The 12,305-nt window shown below is 52.8% G+C and overlaps 1 protein-coding gene across 11 annotated transcripts in view; it reads right to left on the bottom strand.

The window, feature by feature from the left end:
- Nucleotides 1–224: 224 nt before the first annotated feature.
- Nucleotides 225–12,305, bottom strand: part of C4H2orf81 (chromosome 4 C2orf81 homolog) — a 25,404-nt gene continuing 13,323 nt past the window's right edge. For 6 of the 11 annotated variants that reach the window (XM_075916091.2, XM_075916097.2, XM_075916099.2 and 3 more), the window contains exon 4: nt 969–4,187. In XM_075916091.2, coding sequence (XP_075772206.2) covers nt 3,204–4,187 — 984 coding nt within the window. In that variant the 3' untranslated portion in view covers nt 969–3,203. Of the gene's footprint in view, nt 4,188–12,305 lie in introns of all 11 variants that reach the window. The other 5 variants (XM_075916096.2, XM_075916093.2, XM_075916095.2 and 2 more) reach the window with 3 other exon arrangements.

Raw genomic sequence — 12,305 nt, 5'->3', positions numbered from 1 at the left:
ATCCGCTGCTCTCAGCACCACCCGTCATCCGCTGCTCTCAGCACCACCCGTCATCCGCTGCTCTCAGCACCACCCGTCATCCGCTGCTCTCAGCACCACCCGTCATCCGCTGCTCTCAGCACCACCCGTCATCCGCTGCACTCAGCACCACCCGTCATCCGCTGCTCTCAGCACCACCCGTCATCCGCTGCTCTCAGCACCACCCGTCATCCGCTGCACTCAGCACCACCCGTCATCCGCTGCTCTCAGCACCACCCGTCATCCGCTGCTCTCAGCACCACCCGTCATCCGCTGCACTCAGCACCACCCGTCATCCGCTGCTCTCAGCACCACCCGTCATCCGCTGCACTCAGCACCACCCGTCATCCGCTGCACTCAGCACCACCCGTCATCCGCTGCTCTCAGCACCACCCGTCATCCCCTGCTCTCAGCACCACCCGTCATCCGCTGCTCTCAGCACCCCCCGTCATCCGCTGCACTCAGCACCACCCGTCATCCGCTGCACTCAGCACCCCCGTCATCCGCTGCTCTCAGCACCACCCGTCATCCGCTGCTCTCAGCACCACCCGTCATCCGCTGCTCTCAGCACCCGTCATCCGCTGCTCTCAGCACCACCCGTCATCCGCTGCTCTCAGCACCACCCGTCATCCGCTGCTCTCAGCACCACCCGTCATCCGCTGCTCTCAGCACCCGTCATCCGCTGCTCTCAGCACCACCCGTCATCCGCTGCACTCAGCACCACCCGTCATCCGCTGCACTCAGCACCACCCGTCATCCGCTGCACTCAGCACCACCCGTCATCCGCTGCACTCAGCACCACCCGTCATCCGCTGCTCTCAGCACCACCCGTCATCCGCTGCACTCAGCACCACCCGTCATCCGCTGCACTCAGCACCACCCGTCATCCGCTGCTCTCAGCACCACCCGTCATCCGCTGCTCTCAGCACCACCCGTCATCCACTGCACTCGGCACCACCTGTCATCCGCTGCTCTCAGCACCACCCGCCATCCGCTGCACTCAGCACCACCCGTCATCCGCTGCACTCAGCACCACCCGTCATCCGCTGCTCTCAGCACCACCCGTCATCCGCTGCTCTCAGCACCCCCCGTCATCCGCTGCTCTCAGCACCACCCGTCATCCGCTGCTCTCAGCACCACCCGTCATCCGCTGCTCTCAGCACCACCCGTCATCCGCTGCTCTCAGCACCCCCCGTCATCCGCTGCTCTCAGCACCACCCGTCATCCGCTGCTCTCAGCACCACCCGTCATCCGCTGCTCTCAGCACCCGTCATCCGCTGCTCTCAGCACCCCCCGTCATCCGCTGCTCTCAGCACCCCCGTCATCCGCTGCACTCAGCACCACCCGTCATCCGCTGCTCTCAGCACCACCCGTCATCCGCTGCTCTCAGCACCACCCGTCATCCGCTGCTCTCAGCACCACCCGTCATCCGCTGCTCTCAGCACCCCCCGTCATCCGCTGCTCTCAGCACCCACCGTCATCCGCTGCACTCAGCACCACCCGTCATCCGCTGCTCTCAGCACCACCCGTCATCCGCTGCTCTCAGCACCACCCGTCATCCGCTGCTCTCAGCACCCGTCATCCGCTGCACTCAGCACCACCCGTCATCCGCTGCTCTCAGCACCACCCGTCATCCGCTGCTCTCAGCACCACCCGTCATCCGCTGCACTCAGCACCCGTCATCCGCTGCTCTCAGCACCCGTCATCCGCTGCACACAACACCAAGCAGGATTGCACACAGCACCATTCCCGTTTTCCCGCCAAACAGACTTTATAATCCTGCCTCCTTGGGGGCTCCTGTTCTTCGCTGGTCGTCTTGGTCCCTTGTGTTCAGCAGTGTGGTGAAGGGACTCGGGTACCTGGCCTTCGTCGGTGCTAGTGCTAGCCAAGGCTGGGTGAAGCATCTGAGTCACGCCAACTAGAGCCCATTGAATCTCACCATCCATGGAGAACCATTTCGGGCATTTCCCACCTTACCGACTAAGCTTGTGGTGAAGACCCTGACGAGGAAGAGTGGAGGAGGAGCCTTGAGGATGGGCTCAAGCGCTCGTAGCGAAAGCTCAAGGCCGCGATTGAGAGCTGTTCTCCTGCCCTATTAGCACCTTGATCACACCAGCGTGGGACTACCTAGCGGTCCTTCCCAAAAGCTGCGAGTTAGCTCAAGGGTTGTAGGTCCTAGGCGTCTGCCATCTGACTGTAAAGTAGTTCTTTATTGTATTGGGTTCTTCTTTATTTTTTGTATCCATTTGGGACGTGGGTGGTTGTGTTCAATATCAAGCGTTTGGGGCTTGTTTTGTTGCTGCCGTGTTTCTGAATTTACAATATACTTACCTTGGATTTAAACGTATCTGGCCATTCATTCAATTTCCGGTGACAGAGCTAGGGAGTGCCAGACGGGTCTCACTTCTGGGACAGAGGCATTTAACACTATTCAGAGCCTAAGTCTACTAAATTGTTACTGGGCCTCTGGAGTAGCTGTTTAATGGATATTTGCATCTCTGCACGAGGGCACTTAACTATGGGGATGCAGGAGACTCCTTACCCCTCTTGTAACCTCCCCCATCCTCCCGGTGGCCAGGGGACAGCTCCCCCTCCCAACAGCGGCAGGAAGCACGGCCTGGAATTTCCTGCCTTGAGTGTATTGCAGTGTGCAGCCATAACATGCCAAGCGGGGCGTTCCCTGTGCTGGGCCAGGGGGATCCCAGCCTGCAATCTCCAGTGAGGAGCGCAGGGGGCGGGGGGCGCTGTGACGCCTTGGGACTGACGCTCTAGGGAGACTCTGAGAAAGGAGGGGGAGGGACGTTTCATGAAGCAACCACCCCTGCTGCAGCTGGAAGAGGCAACGGCAGGTAAGTTAGCAGCACCCAAGGGCAGGGGCCGTGGGGCCCAGGCTGTACTCCCTGCTGATGCTGGGTCTCTTGGGGCTGGCCTGCAGGAGTGGAACTGAAGCAGGCAAGTGAGGCGTGCTGTGGGTGCCTGGGATTTATTGTTGTGGGGAAGATGGGTTCAGCCCAGGCAGATCAGCCCTTGCGGGGAATCCCAGCACAGGTCCCTAGTCACGTTTGCCGGCCTGGGAACCTCCACCAAGCAGGGAGATGCCACGCACGCCGGGCTCCGTCCCGTGCCCGGCGATGGTCCGGCACACCGGCCCAGTCCCAGGAGCGGTGGCAGGGCGCGTGCTTGACCTACGAGCGCTGGGGCCCTGGAGCCGTGAGAGAAGTGAGCAGAGTCGCGGGGCGGACCTGGGGCGCGTGATCCCGGAGGAGCTGCTGCACAGCGAGCGCAGGCCGTGTCGCTCTGGGGCGGATGGGCTGGAGGTTGCGTTGGACGAGCTCTTCCCCTCCCTCTTCGTGCAGCACGCCGTGGCAGGGCCCACGCTTCACGCTGCTGCTGTCCGTGATGGCCACCCCGGGGGCCAGCTCGATGGACTCCAGCAGGTTGCTGGGCTTCCAGTAGACATGGTGGCTGGATCGAAGGCTTTTCCCCATGACAGGCAGAGGCTGAGCTGTCTGACAGAAAGCCTGGGCCAGCCCCTCACTCAGCGTGGGCCTCACGACCTGGAGCCGCTGCGTGCCAACGGCCTCTCCCCGTGCTGCCCAGCTGTGGGACTTCGCACTCCGCTGGCCACGCCCGGAGAGGAAGCTGAGAACTTCCTGCCGCTTAGCCTCAACAGCTGGATCCAGCACCTCCACCTGAGGCCTGATCCAGCGCCTGGGGAGACGGGCCGGGTCCAGCGTGGGCATGGCAATGACTGTGCCAAACTCGTCGTACATCACCCCCTGGACGTGGGGGGGCCTGCCCGTCTGGATCTTCAGCAGATTGCTGCAGGACAAGGGCAGGAGCTGCTGAAGGCTGCCAGGATCCTCCTGCGGCAATTCCTCAGGCAGGGCCTGTCCCTTGCCAGTCTCCGCCAGGGGCCTGGCAGTGCTCTCCAGGCCAGCTGAGCGCAGGGGCCCTCGGTGGGGCCTGTATGCTCCTCTGCTCTTGGGCGTGGGGGGTGGAGCTGGCTGGGGAGGCGGATGCTGCGCCCGGAGTGGCTTTGCAGGCTGGCCCCGCCTCTCCAGAGAAGGCTGCACTGCGGGGGGGCTTGCTGGCGCCGCGGGGGGGCCTGTGGAGGGCTGCGTCTCCTCCGGGGAAAGGGATTCCTCGGGCAGTTTCTCCAAAGACACCTGTTGGAAATAGCCGGGAGCATAAAGAGGAAGCCTCAGCCTCGCAGGCCGGAGGAGCCACCTGACCCAGGACAAGCTACTGCCCACTCCGGCCACTTCCTTGTACCCCAGGAAACGGGGGGAGGGCGAGAGCCAGGCCGCAGGGCAGGGGGCTCAGTGCCAGAAGGGAGCCAGCTGGGGAGGTGACAGCCTGGTCCTAAGGGACTGGCTTTGGCAGGCTGGGGCTGGGCTAGCTGCTCTGCAGCCGGCCCCGCCCCGTAGCCCAAGCAGCTCCACGAAAGGCTCTGCCTTGGACATCCTGCTACTGCCGCGAGGTCCCCAGGTACACACAGCTCTGTCCCTGCACCTCAGGGCGACGGACTGGGAGCACCCCGCTCCTCTCACTCACCGGCATCCTGGCAGCAGGCCCATGGGATCCCAGGGAGGACTGTGGGCCAGTGCCTATTGCTGGGAAGGGGGCCTTTACACCCCTATCCGCATGCCTGCCTGTCCTGTCCAGGCAGGGCACTAAGGGGTCACCCTGCTCTGACGGGCACCCAAATCTCAGCATGTCTGGGCGCCTCGCTGGCGTGGCTGGCGGGAGCAGATGAGCTGCCTCCCTGAGAAAGAAAGGGGACACACCAGCACCCATGGGAGAGGCAGATGAGCCCAGCATGGCTTGGCTGGAACTCCTCTCTCATCCATGGACGAGGTCTGAGGCTGCTTGGCTCAGGATGAAGCACTGCATGTTGGGTCGTGGCACCTCTGCAGGCAGCTCCCTAGTGAAGGCGGTACTTGCAGGATGTCAGCACTGCACAGGCCTCAGGGGTTCCTGCGAGCTGGGGATGGGCTGGCAGGTGTTTGTTACATTCATCCATGTTGCTTGTGAGCCTCAGTGTCAGAGCACTTGCTCCCCGCCCCAGTCACGCTCTCGTGCCACTCACAGATGGGAAGGCAGGTCGGAGCAAGTAGGGACCATGTGGCAGAGCCTCGTGCAACGCCTGAGCCACACAAAGCTCCCTCTCTAGGCAGAGTACTCGGGCACCTCCCAGCTCAGCTCAGCTGCCTGCACTGGCTAGGCAGACACGGTCTGCATTCTGGATGGCACTTGCATAGGGCCCAGCGCCCCAACCCAGCCAGACTCTCCTCCGGCTGCTTACCCAAAGCCCTGGGCACAGAGAGGGGAACTCAGCCCGGGCTGCTGCCAATGGGAGTGGGGAGTCATAGAATCATAGAATACTAGGACTGGAAGGGACCTCGAGAGTCATCGAGTCCAGCCCCTGCCCACATGGCAGGACCCAGCACCATCTAGACCATCCCTGATAGACATTTATCTAACCTGCTCTTAAATATCTCCAGAGATGGGGATTCCACAACCTCCCTGGGCAATTTATTCCAGTGTTTGACCACCCTGACAGGTAGGAACTTTTTCCTAATGTCCAACCTAAACCTGCCTTGCTGCAGTTTAAGCCCATTGCTTCGTGTTCTATCCTCAGAGGCCAAGATGAACAAGTTTTCTCCCCCCTCCTTATGACACCCTTTTAGATACCTGAAAACTGCTCTCATGCCCCCCCTCAGTCTTCTCTTTTCTAAACTAAACAAACCCAATTCTTTCAGCCTTCCTTCATAGGTCATGTTCTCTAGACCTTTCATCATTCTTGTTGCTCTTCTCTGGACCTTCGCCAATTTCTCCACATCCTTCTTGAAATGTGCTGCCCAGAACTGGACACAGTACTCCAGCTGAGGCCTAACCAGCGCAGAGTAGAGCGGAAGAATGACTTCTCGTGTCTTGCTCACAACACTCCTGTTAATGCATCCCAGAATCATGTTTGCTTTTTTTTGCAACAGCATCACACTGCTGACTTATATTCAACTTGTGATCCACTATAACCCCTAGATCCCTTTCTGCCGTACTCCTTCCTAGACAGTCGCTTCCCATTCTGTGTGTGTGAAACTGATTGTTCCTTCCTAAGTGGAGCACTTTGCATTTGTCTTTATTAAACCTTATCCTGTTTACCTCAGACCATTTCTCCGTTTGTCCAGATCATTTTGAATTATGACCCTGTCCTCCAGATTAGTCACAACCCCTCCCAGCTTGGTATCATCTGCAAACTTAATAAGCATACTTTCTATGCCAATATCTAAATCATTGATGAAGATATTGAACAGAGCCAGTCCCAAAACAGACCCCTGCAGAACCCCACTTGTTATACCTTTCCAGTAGGATTGTGAGCCATTAATAACTACTCTCTGAGTACGGTTATCCAGCCAGATATGCACCCTCCTTATAGTAGCCCCATCTAAGTTGTATTTGCCTAGTTTATTGATAAGAATATCATGCAAGACCGTATCAAACGCCTTACTAAAGTCTAGGTATACCACATCCACCACTTTTCCCTTATCCACAAGACTTGTTATCCTATCAAAGAACATAAGAATGGCCGACCTGGGTCAGACCAAAGGTCCATACTGGATGAAGGAGGTAACCTAGTTACAGATGATGTGGGAAAAGCTGAAGTACTCAATGCTTTCCTTGCTTCTGTATTCATGGACAAGGTCGGCTCCTGGACTAATGCGCTAAGTGACACAAGATCGGCTGAAGATGGACAGCCCTTGGTGGGTAAAGAACAGGTTAGGAACTATTTAGAAAAGCTAAATGTACACAAATCCATGGGTCCGGACTTAATGCATCCGAGGTTACTGAGGGAGTTGGCAAATGTCATTGAGGAGCCTTTGGCCATTATCTTTGAAAAGTCGTGGAGATCAGGAGAAATCCTGGATGATTGGAAAATGTAGGGCCCATCTTCAAAAAAGGGAAGAAGGACAATCCAGGGAACTATAGGCTGGCCAGTCTTACCTCGGTTCCTGGAAAAATCATTGTTACCCACCAGCTCTGTGATTCTTGGGGAACCAGAACATGGTCGCCTGTCAGCCTTGTGCTCTTGGGGAGTCAGGGAGTGACATTCATGGAAAACCATCCCCCTCCCTCAGGCCTCTGCTAGAATCAAAGACAAAGCAAAGAAAAGGCCAGGGAAGACACACCTAAACTGCTTCAGACAAGGGTGATACAATTAAGGAAACACCCCAGCCTCATTTACATTAAAGATGGAACAGAGGGACATCTCATTAGCATACAGAATGGAGAGCAGCTCTTCCAAGGCAGGAACCGCACTGAACTATGGGACACCGAAAGCAGAGAAGCACTGCCTGATGGGAAATCCCTGCTCCAGATGCTAATGAACCTAGGCCTGCTCACACCCAGATTAGTCATTATCAGACCAATTCTAGTAACGATCCTATTGACATCCAAAATACTGACACTGCCTAGTTGCATTGTGAGCTCGTTCAAGGAACATCACCCATAACCAGGTGTGATCAGTCTCTATTGTCTCTCCTCTTTCTCTTTGAACTATCCCTATAAAACTCCTCTCCTTGCCCCAAGAAAACTGTTCTGATACCTGGACTTAAACTGCATCAGTTCCATTGAGACTTCTTCATCTCCTGTCTGATCGTGCTGGGGGCTCTGTCCTGCTTTTCTCCTGCCCTCTGGACCCCCGGCTACCATCATCATCTGGGAACCCCGCTCAAGTGCAAGCTCCGTGGAGTGGTGAGGTCTCTCTCTCTCTCTCTCTTTCTCTCTCTCAACTATCTCTCTAAGCATAGCCTCCTGACCCTGCCCTGTGTAAACTGTTATATGGTTACCTAACATGTGTAATCAGCTTCAATTTAGATTTAATATTGTAATTGTTAGATTTAATATTGTAACTGTTTGATATCTATTCACTACTCAGAAATAAATCACTTTCATTGTTAAACTGGTTGCTTCTCTCTCTTTCTTTCTCTTTTGCTCACTCTTCCTTAAGGGGTGTTGTTTTGGCTTCCCCATTCGCTCTGCAACAACGCTTCTTGTACCCAAGCAAAAGTTCCCTGTAGTGCCCAAAATCCTGTGGGGTTTGCTCATCGTGTGCTTTACCTGTGAATGACTGTGGTGTGAAAGTGGGGATAAGGGGTGCTGAACCTGGGGGCTTATGAGGATGGCAGCTTAAAGTGCTGTTTAATCCAGCCCACGGAGTCCAAAGGCACATGAGGGTGCAGTGTGGCATTGCTGTGAAACCCAGCCAGCTGAGTCCAGGGACATATGAGGGGGTCAGCTTGTGAGTGCTGAGTACCCAGTCCTCTCAGACGTGCTCTGATTAGTGGGTGTGAGTGTCTGTGTGTGTTGCTAAGGTGGGAAGAACCCCATCCTGAGGAACCTAGTTCCTGCAGGAGAGCTCCAGTGGGAGGGGGAATTGGCAGCAGGGAGAATTCAGCTCCATATGAGAGCCCAAGGTTAACTGATAGAACTGTTAACCTTCCCCCAGTCCCATAAGGGTAACCCTGATAAATGAGCATACCCCAGGGTATTGGGCAAATCTGGTAACATCATGGAAGGGATCCTTAAGGAATCCATTTTGAGGCACTTGGAAGAGAGGAGAGTGATTAGGAATAGTCAACATGGATTCACAAAGGGCAAGTCGTGCCTGACCAACCTGATCAGCTTCTATGATGAGGTAACTGGCTCTGTGGACGTGGGAAAGTCAGTGGATGTGATAGACCTTGACTTTAACAAGGCTTTTGATACAGTCTCCCACAATATTCTTGCCAGCAAGTTAAGGGAATGTGGATTGGATAAATGGACGGTAAGATGGATAGAAAGATGACTGGAAGGCCGGGCCCAGCGAGTCGTGATCAACGGCTCGATGTCAGGATGGCGGTCGGTTTCTAGCGGAGTGCCCCAAGATTCGGTTCTAGGACCGGTTTTGTTTAATATCTTTATTAATGACCTGGATGAGGAGATGGATTGCACCCTCAGCAAGTTTGTGGTTGACATTAAGCTAGGGGGAGAGGAAGATACGCTTGAGGGCAGAGATAGGGTCCAGAGTGACTGAGACAAATTGGAGGATTGGGCCATGTAGAAACTGTAGAAACCATTTCATATTTAGCTAGAAGCCATCTTCTATAACAGAAACCATTTCAGCTTTTCCCTCTCGCACGTAGATCAGAGTGAACTTTCTGTCAGCGTGTGAGAAGAGGCCTACAGGATGGGCTACTGAAATGTGTTAATTGGGCTGGTTCAGACAGGAGAGGTACTCCCTTGTACCTGTCCGCCATCTTGTTGATAAGGCTTTGTTTTTCCTAGTTTAATTGATGATTTCTGTAATTGGATGCCCTGATGTCAGACTGTTTGGTTAGGGGTATAAAGATACTAGGATTGATTGTATTAGCCAGACTTACTGGGCCCGGCTCTGCTGGGGCCACGTTTGGCTCACTTGGCTTTACTGATCAAGAAAGCTGTCTGTTTAGCCGCCTAAAACTGAGTGAAGCCTTTGCTTCGACAATTTGGAGGTTCCACCGAGATTCCTAACACGCCACTTGCCTGTATGGACGGACCAGCACTCCACTTCCAAACCTCTCAGAGCGCTCAATAGAAGGTAAAGGGGATACTTGTTACGAAATCTCCTGGTTGAGGGCTTGGGATTTGTAGTGATGGCGGGCCATTGGGGTAAGGGGAGCTATGGAATTCAATTTTGTGGAGCGGCTAACATTTTGTCTGTCTTTGTCTATGAGGCCTGTCTTATGTGTCACAGTTCCAAAAGGGCACACCGGTGTCTCTAGTGAGGCAGCCATGCGCTGGACCCTCTGTGTTCGGACGCTAAAAGCTGATGTGGTGCCATTACACTCTCTCTCGGCACACGGAATTGTGGGAAAGTTTTGTTGACTCTCTCTCTGTTACTTGTGGACGTAGTACTAACCTCTGAGCCTAACCCCAGGCCATAGTATTTCCCCATTCCACCAGGCTGTCTCCAGGCGCCAGGACGTGGTGTTCTGCCAGGCTGGGGCGGGTGCCGGAAACCCCTGCGAGCCAGGTGGACTTTGAGTCCAGTGCCTCGCAACCAAAGGGGGGGGGATCAGTGCGAGCAGGTGAATTCTTCTTAATTGGGTGACTCGCAGAAGAAAATAGTTCAAGCAGGCGGACTTTTGATTCGGTGCCTTACAGAATCTTTTTAAGTGCGCGCAGAAAATGGGGGTAGGTCAGTCTACAGGAATCCCAGTGCCTTTATGATAAGTGCCTTCTGGTACAGGATCCTAATGAAGTCTGATATTAAGTGTCGGATGTCTTAGGGCAGCGCCACTTAGTAGAAACCCATCGGAACTGGACAGTAAAGAAAGATGCATCTAAATGTGGAAACTGTAGAGAGAAAAAAAAGTGTGTGTGGAAAATGAGTATGAATGCCACCGCATAGGTCTGAGACTTGAGCTGATCCCAGCTGCACCAGGGCTCTCCCACGAGGGAGCTCTGAATGCAAAGGAGGGGGGGTCAGCTGAACCTTGAGACTCAGCGGATATGTGAGGGAGTGACAACTCCCCTTATTTCATGAGCTGCTAAGGTCTGACACTCTAGACCCGGCAGACTCTTTGGAGTGTGTAGAGTTAGTTTACGTGGGGGTTAGTCTAAACATCCCCACACTCTGCCGAAAGGCACCCCTCTGTACTACATGTATGTGCATAATGGTCCAAGGACCTGTAAGCATTTAACAAATTGGAAAAGAGGAAAAATTAAAGCCCTGAGGGATAAAAGTGAAACTCAGAAAAGCAAAAATCCGCCCTGCAGTAAGATAAGTAACTTACAAACTTGCTGCAGCGCCTCTGTGCCAAAATAATGCACAAGAAGTGGGGAGAGGAGATTTCTCAGTTGGCTCACCCGTATCAACCAAGATTGGGGGTGGGGGATTCGACACAACATCACCCCTCTACATAACGCATACACAGATAGAGAGGAAACATGAAAAATAAGTGAAAGGAATTAGCTCTTCCCTTTGAAAACATGGGCTCCTGTAACAAACTTGCCCGATCCAAAGCAAAACACAAAGTTTAAAATAAGTTTAACAGTTTAAGGAAAGTGTTCCTCCAAATTCTAAGGGGACAAAAATTAAGCAATATTGTAATGTGTTAGGAGGAAAAAAAACTGCTTTAAAAATTACTCCTTGTTTCTTGCAGCCTCTTTTAATCATCTAGGCAAAGAAACAATCAAGTTTAAACATTTGGCTACAGACACTTTGTTAAATCTATTAAAGGGAAAATAAGGAATTCTACTGAAACTTAATTGGTTAACCGCATAAAAGAATAAAATCTATACATTGTAAATTTGTAAAACCTGCACCCTAAGGGTTAAATGTGTCTTCCAAGAAAACTAATTATTGTTTAAAAAAAATCCAAGCCCAGAAACTTCACGGTGTTTCTGTTCAAGGCTGAGTTGATAGCACTTTTGGCTTGCTTTCAGATCCAAGGTTGTGTGTGTCTGCAAACTGCCTGTCTGTTCTGGAAGTGGGGGGGCACTGTCCCCTATAAGTAAGCCTGTAACATTGCGTATGATTCTTTTCAGGAAAAGAAAACCTTTTTTGTTTTCTGGAATAGTAACTAGCAAGCGCCTTGCTCTAAGAAACAGTTTCTGTGGCAGTAAATTATTTGAAGCTTCACACCTTTAAAAAAACACCTGGTCTACAGTACACGAGGGAAACTGAGGCATACCACCTTTAACTTGATAATTAAACAATGAAGTAATTTACTCAACCCCTCTGAAGCTGGTGTGCAAAATAAAAGCATACCATTGGGTAACAGCAGGCTGATCAAAAAGTAGCAAAAACATCTGTAAAGGAAACGTGTTCTAAAATATAATGCACAACCCAATGTGGGTAGAAATGTTTTCTTTGTCTTTCAGATCATCAAAAAGTGCTAATATCAGCTGAAAATTAACTGAAGGCAAAAAAAAGCATGGTTCTGTGTCATGACATAAGTTTGTGTTCTGTGTTCTGTCCAGATTTGTCTTGTGTGTGTCTTAATTGTGATATGTGTATTTCAAACATTGTCGTGTACAATATTGTTATTTTAATGAAAGAATAATTTAAGTTCCTTGAAAAATCTTAACTTTGTGCTTTACACAGATGGATTTTTTGCTTTTATAATTCTAGTGGAGTTTTAGTAGCAGGCTATGCAGTTTGGACTGTCTGGAATGTAGTGAAATCTGCTCCTCTACCTGCTGTTTTTCCCTTCTCTCCTACCATCGCCAGCTCCTTTGCCTTCTCTGTCGGAACTGGCCCT

This window comes from Pelodiscus sinensis, chromosome 4 (assembly GCF_052426305.1).
Source record: "Pelodiscus sinensis isolate ZL-2025 chromosome 4, ASM5242630v1, whole genome shotgun sequence".
NCBI classification, from domain to species: domain Eukaryota; kingdom Metazoa; phylum Chordata; order Testudines; family Trionychidae; genus Pelodiscus; species Pelodiscus sinensis.
Note: the sequence above shows the minus strand (reverse complement) of the source record. Positions and strands in the feature narration are given on the sequence as shown.